General features: G+C 34.8%; 2 protein-coding genes across 2 annotated transcripts in view; one reads left to right on the plus strand and one right to left on the minus strand.

Annotated features, from left to right (window-relative positions):
* Positions 1 to 2,041: 2,041 nt before the first annotated feature.
* On the minus strand, positions 2,042 to 5,823 carry LOC134754106 (U3 small nucleolar ribonucleoprotein protein IMP3). The gene is made up of 4 exons (XM_063690181.1): positions 5,616 to 5,823; positions 5,314 to 5,525; positions 4,868 to 5,043; positions 2,042 to 3,817 (listed from the first exon to the last, which is right to left on the minus strand). Exons 1-4 carry the CDS (start codon positions 5,750 to 5,752, stop codon positions 3,794 to 3,796), a joined length of 549 nt encoding a protein of 182 aa, XP_063546251.1. The 5' UTR covers positions 5,753 to 5,823; the 3' UTR covers positions 2,042 to 3,793.
* Positions 5,824 to 9,069: 3,246 nt separating this feature from the next.
* LOC134754726 (F-box/LRR-repeat protein 7-like) overlaps positions 9,070 to 20,198 on the plus strand; it is a 36,445-nt gene continuing 25,316 nt past the window's right edge. The window contains exons 1-5 of the mRNA XM_063691060.1: positions 9,070 to 9,271; positions 9,353 to 9,438; positions 12,784 to 12,923; positions 13,380 to 13,507; positions 15,636 to 15,697. Coding sequence (XP_063547130.1) covers positions 9,187 to 9,271; positions 9,353 to 9,438; positions 12,784 to 12,923; positions 13,380 to 13,507; positions 15,636 to 15,697 — 501 coding nt within the window. The 5' untranslated portion in view covers positions 9,070 to 9,186. The remainder of the gene's footprint in view (positions 9,272 to 9,352; positions 9,439 to 12,783; positions 12,924 to 13,379; positions 13,508 to 15,635; positions 15,698 to 20,198) is intronic.

Below are 20,198 nucleotides of genomic sequence, written 5' to 3' on the forward strand. Positions count from 1 at the left end.
AGGGGACGCTGTGGCCAGGATAGCGGCCACTCTCGACACTATACACAAACAGCGAGCCAACAACATACTAGTTGGGCTGATTTTGTTATACTACTCGTATTAAGGACACTCGCAGAGGCGGCGTCAAAGCAGGGGACGCCGTGGCCAGGATAGCGGCCACTCTCGACACTATACACAAACAGCGAGTCAACAACATACTAGTTGGGCTGATTTTGTTATACTACTCGTATTAAGGACACTCGCAGAGGCGGCGTCAAAGCAGGGGACGCCGTGGCCAGGATAGCGGCCACTCTCGACACTATACACAAACAGCGAGCCAACAACATACTAGTTGGGCTGATTTTGTTATACTACTCGTATTAAGGACACTCGCAGAGGCGGCGTCAAAGCAGGGGACGCCGTGGCCAGGATAGCGGCCACTCTCGACACTATACACAAACAGCGAGTCAACAACATACTAGTTGGGCTGATTTTGTTATACTACTCGTATTAAGGACACTCGCAGAGGCGGCGTCAAAGCAGGGGACGCCGTGGCCAGGATAGCGGCCACTCTCGACACTATACACAAACAGCGAACCAACAACATACTAGCAGGGCTGATTTTGTTGTACTACTCGTATTATGATTCGGTAATATTACGTTTAATTTGAGGGCTTGAGTTAGTGCGTCTTGAACTTTGTTTTTTCTCTTATGGATGTACTCTTTATTTTTTATTTTATTTTTGTGGTGGCCTAGCGGTAAGAGCGTGCGACTTGCAATCCGGAGGTCGCGGGTTCAAACCCCGGCTCGTACCAATGAGTTTTTCGGAACTTATGTACGAAATGTCATTTGATATTTACCAGTCGCTTTTCGGTGAAGGAAACCGGACTGATCCTAACAAGGCCTAGTTCCCCCTCTGGGTTGGAAGGTCAGATGACAGTCGCTTTCGTAAAAACTAGTGCCTACGTCAATTCTTAGGATTAGTTGTCAAGCGGACCCCAGGCTCCCAGGAGCCGTGGCAAAATGCCGGGATAATGCCAGGAAGAAGAAAATTAAAATTGCGGTGGGCAGGACATATCGCACGGTATAAAGACCATAGATGGACAATATTGGCAACGAAATGGAAAGGCCCTATTGGCAAAAGGCAAGTAGGAAAGCCATATAAACGATGGCTGGACGATATAAAAGAAACTGCAGGGAAAGACTGGCTAAACAAAGCGGAAGACAGGCAGAAATGGAGAGAATTGGAGGAGGCCTACACCCGAAGAGGGGTCCAAATTAAATAAATCGATAGTAAATAGAATACATAAACCTAACACTAACTACTAACTATAAGAAACTTACTAACCAGTACGCTAAAACTTCTAATGTAAACAAACTGTAAATTGGAAATAAAAGGCTTTTTTATTTTATTTTTATTTAATATTACCAAAGATAGATATAACTCCGTAATAGATGGATACAGTCTAAGGAAAAAAACGTGCCTCGAAAATCAAGAAAATTTGATTCTCGTTCAGAGGGCGCTACTAGCTTTGGCCAACTGTCGTATAGATGGCGTTGACGGTTTCGTTTGTTATTTAACAATCTTAACGCATATCAGTGAAAGAACATGGGTCAAAATCATAAAAAGAATTAATGCAAATAAAAAAAAACATTTATCCATATCTAATTAAATTTTATCGTATTTTTAAAGATATTTATTTTTAGTTTTAAAGTGTGTCGACAGATGGCAGTGAATTTACTGGGGTTACAAAATTTACTATGATAGTACCGCTCTAGTATAAGTTACTCTATGATATTACGTTATCTGAAGACTGAATGTACGCGAAGAAGTAATAAATGATAAATGTGTGTACATTACATAGTATCATTTTGATTACTTTATAATCTCTACTACTACTAGGTCCTAGGTGTTAGGTACGTATGTATGTATTCTAAAAAATATGTAAGTGCGAAAGTGACGGGCATAGTGACAGGCGATAAAAATGGAACCATGCTGACACCGCAGGTGTTTGAATGACTAAATATAGGTAGTTTATTCAAGTTTTAGTTAAATAAAAGATTTTTTTTTAATTTGTTTTATTTACACTCTTTATTCGGGTCATAGGTAATTAATAACAAAAAATGTCTCTTAGGGCACATAATAAATAATAGTACTAGGTGCAGAAGTTTCAATCAAACAAAACGCGTATATTACGACAGATATGATCGCTAGGTGGCGCAAGCGCGAGCAGGCGTCCGTTCCGTAGCGGTGCGCGGCAACTACTATGGCTAGACACCAAAAGCGAAACGAAATCGCAGAGTGAGCCACGCCTGCCTAGGGCCACTTGCACCATCCCACTAACTCGGGGTTAACCGGTTATACCTGGAGTTACCATGGTTACCAGTACAATTTTACACTGGGTTAACAGTTTAACAGCTTAACCCCGGGTTAATGGGATGGTGCATGTGGCGCTGAGTATATGGAGTTATTTTATGTAGCGGCCCGCCGTGGGCCCACCATACCAGAAAAATTTGAATCAATAGTATTAGAAAACAGAATTGATTATTTTGTTTAGTTACAAATCAAAAAAAACGTTCATTTTATAATGATCTAAATGTCATTAGATATAATTTGTACTAGCATTAGGACTGTTAGAGGTACAACTTTAAATCATAACTTTGAAGGATATCTTATGAGTATTTCCCGAAACTTATGGATTAGGAGTTAGTTTATACTGAATTATTAAATAGCTTTTCGTGATACCGTAAGGTCGGGGTACTTTAGCCCCCCAAGGTTACTTTGTTCACCCATGAAAACCTATTTAATTCAATTGATAATTTTTTTTTTTTTTTTTATCTGGTTTTTATGGAGGCTTTGGACACTCTAGGTGAACATGTCAGCCTCATGGGTGCTATCATAGTTCCCTACTCAAGGGAGAGGTCAATAAAGTGGTAAACACTGATTGCTTTGTCCGATATAGGCTCTGCCAACCAGCCTGCCTTGATCTGTCCATTGTGCATGGAGCCCAGACTACCAAAAATTCTTTTTCTCAAGTTCGAATTCCGGACGCATTCCAACAACACGTGAGACAAGTCATCAGTCTTCTGACAGTTTGCACACAGTGGTGACGATTTAACACCCATCATGCACAGAAATTTGTTTGTAGGGATGTGTCCGGACCGGACTCGGAAAGCTGAGACTAACACTTTTCTAGAGAGGTTGGCAGAATCAAACCAGGGTATCCACAAGGGTCTATCTTGAATTGTTCTGTACCAGATTCCAACACCCCTTGATAAAGCTTGTTCTCCAAAATGGTATTCCCATTTCTGTAAACATCTTTTTTTAATTCTGGGAATTACTTCACTTGATGATAAATTCTTAAAAACGACATTATGAGATTATCTGTGTTTGGAGTAAGCGTTTAGTGGTTTTTAAAAATTAATTATTCAATAAATGGGTTTTCATGGGTGGACAAAGTAACCTTGTAAAGGCTAAAGTACCCTGACCTTACGGTACAGTCGCCATCAGATATATCGGAGCGGCCGAGGTGTTCACAATATCTGAACACTCACTCTAACGCCCAGACAATAGAGGCGTGTTCAGATATTTGTGAGATATATCTGATGGCGACTGTACTATAACTTTTTGAGAAATTCTTAGATTTTATACTATGAAGGTAATGGTGACCCTAAACCTTTTCATACACATTCACATGTACTATAAAATCCTATCATCATATATATATGTATAAGTAATGATACAGCATCTAAAAGGTAAATTGGTAATAATTAATTATATCCTAAGTATATCTTGTCCTCGCTTGTAGCATCCTCAAAGAAGATCAAAGTCGTCCCGCTGTAACAGAAGATAATATAATAAGTATAAACCCAGCCATTTCGAGGCTCTCCACTGTTTGCTCCCAACGTGTATTTGGTTTCTTCGGTCATCTGAGCAGGACAGGGCCATATAGCCTGGAAAAACCCATGGAGCCTTTCCAGGCTATCTGGCCCTGATATAATGGCTATAATTATGAAGTTACATTATTTAATATAGATTGGCGCGCCGATATGAATGGTCAGTTCAAGAATATACACAGTGCACGTAATGTATAATGCCACTTGTGATTATGTTGCGTTTGCGCGCGGCCGAGTGCTGTTCACGCTCCAGCAATGTACGAAAGTGATGTGATATCTGAATGTCAAATGGGACCACCCTGCCAAAGAACTGTTCACTAGTAACAAAATACTAACGCTACCCTGCCTTTATATCCTAGAGGTAGCTAAACAGGTAAGGTTTAATTACGAACAGTTCCAGTCTAACGCTGCGGAACCCAAATACAACTTAAGGCACCGCCACCAACTTCGTCCACCCCGCACACGGCTGGCTAAATCTAAAAAATGTCTGCACACAATTGGCCCTAAAATCTATAACCGAGTCTCTGAAGACATAAAAACTGCGAATAGCTACAATTCTTTCGTACTCAAACTTAAAAAATACCTAGTCTCTGCTGCCTTTTACTCGTTAAACGAATTCTTCTGATAGGAATAGAATGTCACATGAGTCCTGCATATTTAAAACATTATAATATTATATATAATAAACATTTGGTTAACAATTGTGTACCGAATTTATAATAATGCATTGTAATTTTAATAATTTAATGTATGTCAATAATAATGTAATTTAGAATAGCATTGTAAATTACTATGACGTGTCAAATTTTAATTTTATTAATAAATGATTGTATTGTATTGTATTGTATCTCAGTGTAATATTAAGTTTTCGAGAAAGTTATGTGATATAGCATTACTTTTTGAAGGACAGTTTTGCGCATGGCTAGTATGTAGGTTTCTTCTACAGGGATTCTACTATTAAAACTCAGATGATATTAAAAACTATACTCACCATCTCATTATACTCCATAATATGCCGCTTGATAGCCGAGCCATCAACCCATGTAACAAAGTCCTCCAGTGACCGGTTGACCAGGAATGCGGGGTCCTTGACCACCTCAGGGCCTACACGCACATGCCCTTGCTCAATCAGTTTTGTGGCCTCTTTCAGGTTCTCTGACATTTTGTCTAGGCAACAAAATGAAGACAAACAAATAAATCAACGGTGGAAATTTCAACAGAAACAGATTTGTAATGCAATTAAAGCTAGCAATGGCGGTCTGATTGCTAGAAGCAATCTCTTCCAAAGTAGCAGGAGATAAAGAACATAAGGTTAGAAACATGGTACCGTAGCATGTTTTCAAAGAAACTTAAAATCACTTATAGGCAACAGGCTCCATAGAATATGTTGTTGCATTGCATAAAATTGTAAAGAACAAATAATAATATGATTCATACTTCTACACATGACGACGGGCAGCCGCCGCCGGCAGAAGGAGCTTGCGGACACGTTGATAGCGAGGGCCAAGTCCCAGCGTGTCGGTATCAGCCCCATCTGGTACAGCTTCTCTAGTAACTGCGCGCTTGCCTCCGTGCGAAACTCCGCCGTTGCGTCCAGGTCTTTGATTTTGTTTGCTAACTCACGGATTTCACGAGAAAGCTTGTTATACCTGTGATGAAAGATAAATATGTTAAAAACTTACAACTTAGTACTTTTATATACAGTATATCAAATAATTAAGTTGGAAAACCACACTTACTTTGTGTAATCTTCTCGTTTCTGAACATAGTATTTTTTCATCACTTTCACCTCATTCAAGTTATTGTCCACTTTCCACGATATAAAATCTACTTTCTTGAGCAATTTCTGCTCGTGAAATTTTAGTTTACGCACCATTTTAACGTTTAGATATGAATGAGATCATGAAAACAAACGCACGTTTTCGTCCACGGCACGGCGTATCACAGATTAATAATACTTTGATAGAGATTGGATTTTTGATATTCAGTTATATTATCTATGTTAAAGTACCAGAGACATTTCTTTTTTTTTTATTCATCCTTCTGGACAGGCTAAGACCATAATCTGCCCTCCTAGTGTAAAAATCAGTTTTTGGACATTTTGCCGAAATCGACTTTTTGTGATATTCGTAATGTACGGATTAAGCTGCATCGACCACTTTGGCCCGTTTTCCGATATGTGGCTTAGTTTTCGAGAAAAAAGTCGTAAAAAGGACGTATTTGCACTAATTTTCCAAGCACTCCTAGTCTATAAAGCGACTATTTGACAAAACCAGGCTAAATCAACGTATATGCAGCTATACGTTTTTTTACACTCTGGTTTGCGTGAAATCTTATCCACTATGTCTAGCCTTAAAGTACGTATAAGACAAAAACTAAGCAAAAAACACGTAAAAGACGCTATACGTACTTCAAGACTAGGATCTTGAGCAAAGTTTTAGATCTGATTCTAGTCTAAAAAATAGTATAATATATTTTTTCTGTTTAAACGTTCAGTAAGTCATTTAAGCCTAGTATCACTTAACTTTATTACGTCACCATAATAGTCTTCAAAACCGTATAACTGCTATACGTTCTTCTTATTTTGTATGGACGTCGTATTATATGAAAACAAACTTTTAAAATGGTCGAAAGTGCGTCTAACTAGTCTATAACGCAGTATACGCTCCAACCGTTGTCATTCCCCCCGCGCGCCAAGAGGCACCTTACGCTAAGTAAAAACCGTCAGCAGTGAGCGGCGAGCACCGGCACAGCTTGTGGCTGCCGGTACGAGAGCGGGAGGTGGTTTTTTGCGCACAAAATATTGACCAAACGACCAAAAACCAAAAAAAGAAACCAAGGTAAGAAAAATGCTTTATTATTGCATTACCACCATCTGTTATCAATAGTATGTAGTATTTACAATTAGTACCTTCGAGTATTATCATTTTTATCAAGGTAAATACTTTAAAATTGCCTTGCAAATACTTTCGCTCGACAGCAAATACGTCTTTCTAGCATAGTTTGTAATGGGAAAATTGTTGATACGTACTTTCCTACAGCAAAATTTGTTTAAGTTTTATCTCTTAATTTGACGGTTTAACTGTTTTATCTAAATAAAATCAAATTGATATTAGAGCTAATCGTCTTGGGTTTAATTCTCAGTAAGGCAAGTAGGTAATTGACATTATGAAGTCTAAACCTTATTATAAAATGTTTTAAAAGGAAATTTAATGAGAATATAAGCATGATAACATTTTCCGCCTAAGCGTTTAGATAACCAGCTCAAAGGACTATGGGCTTCTTTGTATGGTATGGAACCTGGGTTCAAAAGCCAACTGACAGTTAGGTCATTAAATACCTAGGTAAGTTTTATCTAGTTGGCCCCAAGCGGAAATGAATTATTTTTATTGCAGTTTGTCAATATCTAACCACTCACTTGCTTCTGGTATCCTGGTAAGTCAACCGACGTCACTCGTATTATCTAGGAAATAGACTTCGATGAGAAATATCGGCTAGGTACTTAAGTGAATGAATTACTGCAGATTATATTACGTTTTATTTATCATAGTATTTATGTAGTAATAAACAGAGGTATTACAGTATTATTACGTTTTATAACAAAAACAATTTATGTATCTTAAAAAAGGTAATATGTATTAAGTAAAAATTGTATGTTAAAATAGTAAAAGCTATGACTTTGTAATGTAATAGATATATAATTTTACTGTAATTTGAATTCGATTTTTAATTACGATCGTTAAAAGACATTTTCGAATTAAATAAATGAATGAGTATATGAATACGAGTTTAATTTTATTGTTAATTTCGACTTCATAGACCATGCGATGAAAACTCTCGATGACTCGATGTCTATTTATAATAAAAAAACTAACTATTGGAGATGCCACAAATCCGGTAAAACAAATATATTATTTTGAGTTACATTTATGTGAAAACTGGTCGCCTACAAAGTTAAATGTTTGCAAGCTAGGTTCTCCATACAAACGTAGTCACGCTCTCATTTTAAAACAATTAGCTAGATTGCTCTAAACTAAAACTTTGTACTTATAATAGGATAAGGTATATCTAATATATCTATGCCTGTAATGAGAGTATGTAGCTTCAGATACCATAGTTAAAAAAATACAACAAATTTAAGTTTCCATACAAAACTAGTTTTTAATAATTTTTAAGGCAGTTTACTGAAACACTCATCGACTTTAAATTATTTACTAAAGAAATCTATATTTATTTAAAACTATTTATACTGTATTGAACCCTAACACAATTTTAGTGGAAAAATGGTAACTGGTAACATGGTGATGGTAACTGATAGAAATAATCCAATTTTTGTGTTGATAATTAAGATTAAAATCGGTGGATCTCGTTTTTTTTAAATAATTAGCTAGTAAGATGGCGTTTTTTTTTCGTATAATAAATAAACATTTGAACTACGTCACTGTTTTTTATTCCCTTTTCTATCATAAATCCTATAAAATCTATAAAGCCGTATATTCGGTGTTTTTGGTGTTATACGTACTTTTACACTAGGAGGCTGGTGGAAAATCGTAAATTTTACCAGAATACTGACCAAAAAGGCCGATAACTGCAATAAGGTCTTTCAACTTAGGATTTTAAGTGAAAATTACTCATTGTTGCTAAGTTAAAAGGCAGTATGGGACATATACAGCATTATTACCTAAGTTTCTACTAATATCCTAAATTAGAACGCCGTATAACGCATGTTTACCGCCTTCTTGACTAGTACGACCTACACATTTTTAAGCTTAACATTTGTATGTACTAATACATAATTTAGAATTAAGTTTTACTAACCACATTATGAGTGTAACTTACTTGCAATAAATAAATTATTATTATTATTAATACTAATCTAAAGTGGTTTTTATCAAATAAAATAAAAACCAAGCTGTTTAGAAACATACTATAAATGCCTAAAATAAGTACATACCTATACCTACTACATACAAAAAGAAATATTGGAATAAGTATTTCCGTTTCGTAGAAATTCAAAAAATAATATTTTTTGCGATTAACTCGAAACTAGCTTTTGTCGAAAAACTGATTTTTACACTAGGAGGGCAGTAAATTGGTTTGACCAACTATACTTGTATAAACTATGTCTATGGTTGGGTAGTATTTTATAAGACTGGCAATACCTATATTAAAATTAACTTCGGAGGGAGACGGTTGTGCCATTTAACGGAGTTTATTATAACAATTTTTTTCCTGTTACTTCCTCAATTTTTTTGTTTTTACTTATTAAATCTAAAAGTAACTGTACGATTTAGCTGTTAAACGTATACAATGTACAACTGCGAGAATGGACTTGAAGAAGTGTTCCAGGAGGCACGTGTCTTCGGGCTAAACTTCCTGGCGCCAAGTGTATCTTGTACGTCAATAATTTGTATGAAACTTCCAAAACGCATCTTTTTGACCAGGTGAATTGAATATAAAACTTGTTTCTTTTCAGATTCGAATCATTCACGAGGTGTACCCGCGCATACGGAAGATGGTATATCCATTAGAACAATATACATTCGTAATCTACCCCCAAAGGTAAAAACTCATTTATTAGATAATAAGTCCTATAAAATATAGTAAAATAGATAGCAAATGAGCAATTTATCACAAAAATGTGGATATTAAAATAATATAAATGGAAATAATACAAAAATACAGGACCTGTTTCAATTTTTTTTTTAACTTCTAAAAAGGAAAAAAGTAAGGGTACCATTCGATTGCTTACATTTTATCCAACAAAAGATTGTATAGCAACTATATATAAACGCAATATTTCACCGTGATGGATGGGGGTTGCGCGAACGGGTAGGGGGGGATTTAAACGTCCATTTTTTAGTTTTTCGTAAATAACTCGTAAACGGTGGCCCATAGCAAAAAGTGTTCTTATACGTAAATAATCTACATAAATTTGCCTACAAGAAAGATCTGTACACTTTTTGCTAGGATCTATATTTGCAAAGATATTAAAGCGGGAAAGTTCATTAAAATCAATTCTATGGTCCGTTTTTTTATATTTTTGTAAATAACTTGTAAACAGTGGCCATTAGCAAAAATGTTATTAAACGTAAATAATCTCCACAAAATTTTGTACAAAAAAAATGTAGTACACTTTTCGCAAGGATCAAAATAAAAAAATATAGGTTATTTTTTTTTAGTTTTTCGTAAATAACTCGTAAAGTATGACCCATAGCAAAAAAAAATCTTATACATAAATAACTAACAAAATGATCTACAAGAAACATGTAGAACACTTTCACTAGGATCAATATTCAAAAATATACATAAGCGGAAAGTCTCTCTTTAGTTTTTCATAAATAACTTGTGTAAACAGTAGCCCATAGCAAAAATGTTCTGGAACATAAATATTCTACATAAAATGTTCTCTTAAATCTTTAAAAAAGATATTAAAGGGGGAATAGTTATTTGTTATACAAGGGTGCAAAGTTGTATTTTACCCGCGAGTGTGGAATTGAAATACGAGCAAGCGAAAGGGTTCTAAAATAGAATCTTGAGCGTAGCGAGTGTTTTAACACACGAGAAGTAAAATACATTTGCACCCGTGTGTAACACAAAACTTTTCCCCTCACTATAGCGAGGAAAGTGCAACATCCACAGGCGTTAGATCATCTTCATCAACTGGAATCACTTATTTTTGTACGATATTATAACAAAAAACTGGAAATTCTGTACTTTTACATGAGAAGTTTTTAAGTAAAATTTTTGTTGACAATGTTGACATTTCTGACGTATGAAATGTCAATGATGCGTTTTGAAATTGCATCGACTTAACTTGTGCGTTCAGAATTATATTTAACATAATTATTAAAAAACAAACGTTTATTTTGGAATTTTAAGGTTTATGACTTCAAAACATTAAATAAAGCTAAATCTGGTATTTTTTATTAGATTCTCAAACCATTTATTTAATGATAATTAATATCGAACGAACCATTATTATGAGCGTTTTACGTTTTGTTATCTGTCAAGCTACTTAAACACGCCCCATCCAAGGTCAATTTACTTTCCCCACTAGTGGATAAAATGCGTTTTTCCCCGCTTGTTTTAAAGGATAAAAGACGGCTTTCCGAGCTAGTGAAGGGAAAAGTTAATTACAATAAATTCTCAGGTCCCTTTGTTTAAGTTTTTCGTAAATAACTCGTAAACGGTGGCCCATTGAAAAAAAAATGTTATACATAAATAATAACCATACAATTTATCATAAAAAAATTAAAATGTATGGTTATTATCTATGTATAACACTTTTTTTTCAATGGACCACCGTTTACGAGTTATTTACGAAAAACTTAAACAAAGAGACCTGAGAATTTATTGTAATTAACTTTCCCCCTTTAATATCTTTTTAAATATCAATCCTAGATAAAAGTGTTTTATGTGCTTTTGTAGCAAATTTTATGTAGAATATTTATGTTTCAGAACATTTTTTGCTATGGCTACCGTTTACGAGTTATTTATGAAAAACTAAAGAGGGACTTTGAAATTAATTATAATTAACTTTCCTCTTTGGTATCTTTTCGAATTTTGATCCTAGTGATAGTGTTCTTCATGTTCCTTGTAGATAATTTTATTAATTATTTATCAATCAGATTTTTCATCATCGGTCATACTTTACGAGTTATTGGCGAAAAACTAAAAAAATAACCTCAGAATTAATTATAATTAGCTTTCCCTCTTTAATATATTTTTTAATATTGATTCTTGCGAAAAGTGCAATTGCATCTTTTTTGTAGAAAATTTTGTGCAGATTATTTACGTTTAAAACATTTTTTGCTATTGGCCACTGTTTACGAGAATATAAAAAAAAACGGACCATAGAATTGATTTTAATTAACTTTCCCGCTTTAATATCTTTGTAAATATTGATCCTAGCAAAAAGTGTACTGAATTTTTCTTATAGGCAATTTCATGTGGATTATTTACGCATAAGAATAGGCCACCGTTTGCGAGTTATTTACGAAAAACTAAAAAAAATGGATCTTTTAAAGTTTCCCATACAAAACATGCTTATTTTAGCATCCTCTACACGATAGAAAAAAAAATAGTTGTCATAATGACCCGCGCCCCCTTTGCTATACCCACAGAAATAAATATACCATAGAAGACGTAAATGCATCTACTTCGCGTGTCCGAACCCCGACCAAGCGTCGAGGTTGACCGTCGCTCTTTACAGTCCACGCGCGTCAGTTGTTGCAGCCGTCCGTCCGTGAAAACTTAAAAAATGCTTACATGATAATTAACTGCAACAGCCCAAAAATTGCGAGCACCCAAAGGCAAGAACATATTTCCTATCCTTAAAGGGGCCTACTGACTATCAGTCCGCCGGACGATATCGGCCTGTCAGTTAGAACAAAAATTTGACAGTTCCGAACAACTGACAGGCCGATATCGTCCGGCGGACTGATAGTCAGTGGGCCCCTTAAGGCCGTTCCATCGGTTTGCCACTGTCACTGTCACATTTCGCAAGAAAGAACGGGATAGATCATGCGCGCCAAGCGTCTATTTTGATCGAATTTTGTTGATTTTTATTTATTTTAAAAACGTTCCTACAATATCGAAATTCGAAAGCTATGAAATTACTATTTAAGTTAAGATTGTTTTTTTCTTCTTTTTTTGTTTATAGTATCACATAATAAATAACCGAGTAAAGTTGGATTAAATGTCCGAGTTAGAGGTTACTTTGGGAATTAATTGTATTAAAATTATAATTTATATTATGCGTAAATTTTGTATGAAAAAGTCAGCACGCTTGGTTTCAATACAAATCGTGGTATTTGCGTCATCTAGCGTATATATTAAATCTGTGGCTATACCCCAACCCGGGGGCCTTCTACTATTCAAATTAATTCAATAATATATTTGTAGATATCACGGATAGAGCTGCTCGGAGTGTTTGCTCAATACGGGTGCATCAAAAACTGTCATCTGCAGATGGGAGGCCGAGGCCCTACTAAATATGCATTATATGCATTTGTGACCTTCAAGTATCCTATAGATGCACTCAGGTAAGTAAAATCAATCAACGTAAGTTTAGTCAACATCAACACAGTCAACAAATGGAAACACCTTATATTAAATCCTTACTTGCTGACTTTCCCTTGTTATGTGTTGTTGTTGTTGTTTTATGTCCTAGGACCTCCACAATATCCTTCCACACTATCTGTCTGTTGTTATGTATGCCATAGCCGCCGTGGGTGAAAATATAATGTTTAAATGTGCCATTTTCAACCAAAAGGGTACTTATTGTCGCTTGTCAGTAAGGCGCTATTTCCATATAGCTTCGATTAGAAATCAACCTTATCAACAAGCGACAATGTGGTACCTTTTGGTTGAAAACGTCACAAATATTTGTAAAGCAAGATACTCAAACAGCTATAATGTTTTTTTTTATATAAATTTAAATGTGAAATAAGTAAATAAATTTGTGGTTTTCCATATATTTCAAAAAATACTTATTACAGAGCACTCCTGGCACCAGATCAGACGAAGATCCATCAAGGTTACCAGCTCAAAACATTTCCCGCGGACAGTTGGCACCAACCTGCCGAGGATGCTGATGGCCAAGTCACATGGGAACCTGAACATAATGGTAAGTATAAGTATATATCTTTTAAAATTTCTATTATTTTTTATTCATTTCATTATTGTTCATTAAGGGCTTATTACACTTTGCTAAATTTAGTGACTAACAAGAGGGACGCCGCTATACGTGAGACGCGATAAGAGATACATCCTATCGCGTCTCACGTATAGCGGCATTAAAAAACGGCAAAAACTCACGTTTGTTGTATGGTAGCCCCTCTTATATATTTATTTTATTCTGTTTTTAGTATTTGTTGTTATAGCGGCAACAGAAACACATCATCTGTGAAAATTTCAACTGTCTAGCTATCACTGTTCATGAGATACAGCCTGGTGACAGACGGACAGAAAGCGGAGTCTTAGTAATAGGGTCCCGTTTTTACTCGTACCCTTTGGGTACGGACTAAAATATGATTTTTTGGTAATAATGAATAATGGGGTGGCCCATTATCAGAGATGTACAAAATGGTTTTAAAAAAGCATTTAAATACAAAATGCAAAATACTTTTCAAATTTACTATTTCAAATGCAAAATACCAAATAGTTTTGCGTTTTGTATTTCAAATGCTAAATGCAAAATAGGTATTTTCAAAATACTTTTTCAAAATAAAATACCTTTTGACCAAATCTCAGATATTTTTTATTTATTTTAGGTATTTATCATGAGAAATAGAGACACAATGCCGAGCCGAACAAAACCGTCTAATAACATGGCACCTTATGCATGACATTTTGGTCATATTTATCAGTACGCGTGTCAATAAATTCTGTTATGTTATTATTAATAATAATACTCACTTAAAACAATGTAAAAAACTAGACTAACAAAAAGAGAGCCATGGCTCCATTTTGTGAATTGTGTGGCCAATTGTTTCGGTTGATTGTGCATTCTTTTATTAATAACAACTGGACTGGTATTGTGTACTGGTAAAAGTGATAAAAATTAACATAACTGACCAAAGAAGAAAAAAGGGCGCGCATGGCTAGCAGGTGCTTCTATCGGTCAAATTCGGCAATACAAGCGTCATTCGTTCATTTTATTTTGTTTGACTGGTAATGTTGGCTAAACTTAATCACAAAGTATTTTGCATTTTGAAATGAATATTAAAAAGGCAAAATACATCTCAAAAGGTATTTCAAATAAAATACAAAATGTTTTTTACTTAAAGGAATTTAAATGCAAAATACAAAATAGGTATTTTGCATTTTGTATTTGCATTTTAGATAGAAGTATTTCAAATAAATCGCATCTCTGCCCATTATTCATTTCATTTCATTTATTCGTCGTAAAATCATGTAATAAAATCAAATTAAATAATGTCAGTCCATTGATGCCCTTCTAGGGCACACAACATACTTAAAACCAAAAAACTAAAACAACATACACATAGGTACATACCTATACATACTTAAATAATAATGAGTAAAAATCGTGAAAGTTTAAATCAGTGTTATACTTAAAACTGGTCTAAAACTAATTAAATTAGGTAAAAACAAATTCGATTCAATTAAAACGAAATACATTCATTTAAAATTTAAAGACTACAGTGACGAATTAAACAAACATTGGCGAAAACTGCACCGGTCCGAGAACGGCCATCTTTAGTCCATAAGTTTGTAAATGTTTTATTTCATTGTTTTAGGTTGTAAGTTTTTAGTATTTTGCACAGTATTTTTTGTTTATTTGTAAATTGTAAAAATTGGGTTTCTTGCCTGCCAAATAAATAATTTATTATTATTTATTTATTATTAAAACTAAATAAATTGAATTAAATTAGAAATAATGCTAAGAAGAATAGAAAGATTTGGTTGCGAAGACGGTTGTGGAACACCCATCATAGAACACTAGATTCCCCTTCTTTGTAGATATTATTTTATATATTTTGTATTATTTAACGTAATAAAGTTTATTTCCCTCATAAGTAAGTATGTAGTTGCCGTATAATATACCACTTTTAACTGTAAAGAAATAATGCAAATAAAAAAAAACAAATTCTTTATGAGAGGTGTCTGAACTACCTGAAATCAAAATCAAAACCAGTGTTTTATGTGCAGCTCCTTCAGTATAGTATAGACTGATTTGATCACCTTGCAGTTTCGATATTTATTAAACTAATTGTTTGTTTTTGTTACAGGCCAAGTTCCCCTGGCATCTTCAAGTGGTGAAGCTGGACCACAAGATAATAGCGCAAATGCAGTAAGTCAACAATTTTGTTTTGTCTTGCTATATTTATTAGTTAAAACAATTTCATCACACTTGCTCGAAAAAAATCTTATTTCATGCAGGTGTACTGAAGGACAAAGGCCTATATTCCCGCGTGAGTTATGGATTGTGAAAAAAAAGCTTAAAACTCACTCGTTATTATGTTACTTATTCATATGAATTAACTAGGTATAAATGAGTTTTACTTATAAAATACTGACGTTTATAACTTAATATATTTGATTATATTTAAAAATATATAATTTGATTAATTTAATAACCGTTTAAAATATTTTTACACAATTTTCAATTGTGGCGGAATGCCGATGGGTCCTGTGCCTTCGATGCCTAAACTGAAAATAAAATTCAAAATGGCGGACGAATGTTTGAAATGTCACCGTATTGAATGATTTCGCTTAAAATTTAGTTTTTTCTGTCTCTCGCAAGTGTGATGAAAAACATTGTGTGCAACTTCGGGGGTAAGAATATTGCAAATTCGAGTCTTTAATGCACTCGTGCGTCTAAAGACCTCATTTGCGAAATTACACTTAGTGACGGCCAAATGTTATATAGTTTTTTGTTATACACGGGCGCAAATGTATTTTACTTCTCGTGTGTTGAAACACTCGCTACGCTCAGGATTCTATTTTAGAACCACTCGCTTCGCTTGTGGTTCACCTATAGAATCCTTTCGCTTGCTCGTGTTTCAATTCTACACTCGCGGGTAAAATACAACTTTGCACCCTTGTATAACAAATAACTATTAATCTATTATTTTTGACACATGAACTTTTTTGTTCAATATGTTCTAAAATAGAATCCTGAGCGTAGCAAGTGTTTCAACACACGAGAAGTAAAATACATTTGCACCCGTGTGTAACAAAACTTTTCACCTCACTATAGCGAGGAAAGTGCAACATCCACAGGCGTTAGATCATCTTCATCACTGAAATCACTCATTTTTTTACGATATTATAACAAAAAACTCTGGAAATGCTGTATTTTTACGTGAGAAGTTTTTAAGTAAAAATTTTGTTGACAATGTTGACATTTCTGACGTATGAAATGTCAATGATGCGTTTTGAAATTGCATTTACTCAACTTGTGCGTTCAGAATTATATTTAACATCATTATTAAAAAACAAACGTTTCTTATGGAACTTTAAGGTTTATGACATAAAATCATTAAATAAAGCTTAATTTGGTATTTTTTATTAGATTCTCAAACCATTTGTTTAATGATAATTAATATCAAACGAATCATTATTATGAGCGTTTTACGTTTTGTTATCTGTCAAGCTACTTAAACACGCTCCATCCAAGGTCAAATTACGGGTAGGCGGAGAGAAATAAATTTAAACGAGTTAAATTATGAACTTAATGCTGTGGGACGTCAGCATCGGCCGCTCAAGTACTGCCGGAACTGGTCTGCTGGGCTACCTTTCAGCCCTAACTAGGCTCCCTGGAATTTAATTTTAATTTGGAGCGTGTTTAAGTAGCTTGACAGATAACAAAACGTAAAACGCTCATAATAAGGGTTTGTTTGATATTAATTATCATTAAATAAATGGTTTGAGAATCTAATAAAAAATACCAAATTCAGCTTTATTTAATAATTTTAAGTCATAAACCTGCAAATTCCATAAGAAACGTTAGATTTTTTATAATGATGTTAAATATAATTCTGAACGCACAAGTTGAGTCGATACAATTTCAAAACGGATCCTTGACATTTCATACGTCAGAACAGAAATGTCAACATTGTCAACAAAATTTTTCTCACGACACGTAAAAATCTGAATTTCCAGTGTTTTCTGTTATAATATCGTAAAAAAATAAGTGATTCCAGTGATGAAGATGATCTAACGTCTGTGGATGTTGCACTTTCCTCGCTATAGTGAGGGGAAAAGTTTTGTGTTACACACGGGTGCAAATGTATTTTACTTCTCGTGTGTTGAAACACTCGCGGGTAAAATACAACTTTGCACCCTTGTGTAACAAATAACTATTTCTTTTAAGGGGCCCACTGACTATCAGTTCGCCGGACGATATCGGCCTGTCAGTTAGAACAAAAATTTGACAGTTCTGAACAACTGACAGGCCGATATCGTCCGGCGGACTGATAGTCTGTGGGCCCCTTTAGATATTGGACCGGAATACCAATACCCACCGTTATTATACCAACACCAACCATAACTACCATAGGCGTCTACTAGTCATCATTTAACCTATAGGCCTACATTTGAGCAAAGAGATATAACTCCGTAATAGATGGATACAGTCTAAGGAAAAAACGTGCCTTGAAAAATCTAGAAAATTTGATCTCGGACAGATGGCGCCACTACCTTTGGCCTACTCTCGAATAGATGGCGTTGACGGTTTGGTTTGTTATTTAAAAACTTTAACGCATATCAGTGAAAGAACATCGGTCTAAATCATATAAAAATAATGAATACAAATTAAAAAAAAACATCTACATATATATATAAACGTAAAAGTCCTGACTAACTGACTGACTTACTTAAATCCACGCCCAGCCCAAACCGTTGGATCTAGAGAGCTGAATTTTTCACAATAGATAGCTTTTATGACGTTAGTATCCATTAAGAAGGGGTTTTTCAAAATTCATCCCCTAAGGTGGTGAAAAAGGGGTTGAAAGTTTGTATGGAGATCATACATTTTTTTGAGTGCGGGACTTGAAACTTTGTATAAAGGCATATTATTAAATTACTAGAAAAGTAATTTCAGCGTTTTTGAAAATTCATCCCTTAAGGTGGTGAAAAAGGGCTAGAAAGTTTGTATGCAGGTCAAACATTTTTTTTACGTGCGCGACTTGAATCTTTGCATAAAGGCATGTTATTAGAATACAAGAAAAGTGATTTAAGCGTGTTTAAAAATTCATCCCCTAAAGTGGTTAAAAAGGGGTTGAGATTTTGTCGTGGTCCTAATTTTATTTTAAGCTAGGTACTTGAAACTTCATAGAAATATATATAATTAAAAGAGAAAAAAACTTATGTCAGCATTATTGAAAATTCATCCTCCAAGGTGGTAAAAATGGGGTTGAAAGTTTGTATGGAGATCAAATATTTTGTGAGTGTGGGACTTGAATCTTTGTATAAAGGCATATTATTAGAATACAAGAAAAGTAATTTCAGCGTTTTTAAATATTCATCCCCTAAAAGGGTTAAAAAGGGGTTGGAAGTGAATCTATTACAAATGCTTTGAAACTTCTTAGAAAGGCATTGTATAAGATTCCAAAAAAGTTATTTCAACGTTCTTAAAAATAAACCCCTAAAAGGGTTAAAAAGGGGATGTAAGTTTATATGTGGTACAAATTTTCTTTTAACCTTGGAACTTGAAACTTGGTAAAAAGGGCATTATATTAAAATAGACGAAAACTAATTACTTACACCGTTTTTGAAAAGTTGGTATTAATAGTTTCGGGAGAAATTTTTTTTTTAAATAGTGGACTTGTAAATCTTCTAAGAAGGTCGAGAGGGATTATATCGGGAACAATTTTTTTCAGTTAGGGTCTTGAAACTTCGTAGTTTGTGAAAGACAAATTTCATGCGTTGTATAATTTTTAACAAATGATTAACCGTCCCTACTGATATCTTGCTGCATAATGTTCTATATTATGCTCATGTAGAATATATAACCACCAACATACAAATCCACGCGTACGAAGTCGCGGGCAACAGCTAGTTTATCCATAAAGCCCCTCCAGGTCCAGAGTATGTGCGTGAATCGCGGCGCGACTTCGCAGAGAGAACATGTTGCGACGTTGACGTATGACTCCACACTCGCAAACTTCACGGCGATTTCGCAGTTTGGTTCGCGCCAAGATGGCAGAAAAGAATCAGCTGATCGAGTTAAACTGTTAGTTAACTATGGCATCATACGTGATTTAGCTATTTTTCCACTTTGTTTTGTTGTAAAACCGTAAAATACAGCCGCTTTATATAATATAATTATTATTTATCTTGCCACATATGAGTCAAAATAGTGTGTAATGTGGAGTCTTGCCAGTTCGCGCTTCGCTCCTCCTTTGACGCGGGCTAATAAACCGACAAAAAACGGGGAACTAGGCGCGAAGGCGTGAACAATCTGCAAAATCGACGCCACACTACGTTCGCGGCTTTGCGTTGCGCCGTGATTCGCGCATAAGTGTGGAGGGCCCTTTATATAAACACATTTTATGGTATTTTTATAAATCTTCATTTGTTTTAATCGTGTGTCGATAGATGGCAGTGAATGAGGGCTATCGTTTCTTTGCTCACCAGTTGGCGCCTCTGTTGATGGTGGTCCAAAAGACTATAGAACAGCTGTCAGTCACTGAAGTGACAAGTGACATTTGACATTTCGAACTATGGAAAAGACCACCATCTACACTAGCGCCCCTAGCGGCGAATTCATACGCGTTAGCCCTCATTTACTGTGGCTACAAAATTTAATATGACATCCATCAAAATACAGTACATCCAGCAACTATTGA

This window comes from Cydia strobilella, chromosome Z (genome assembly GCF_947568885.1).
Source record: "Cydia strobilella chromosome Z, ilCydStro3.1, whole genome shotgun sequence".
In the NCBI taxonomy this organism is placed as follows: Eukaryota; Metazoa; Arthropoda; class Insecta; order Lepidoptera; family Tortricidae; genus Cydia; species Cydia strobilella.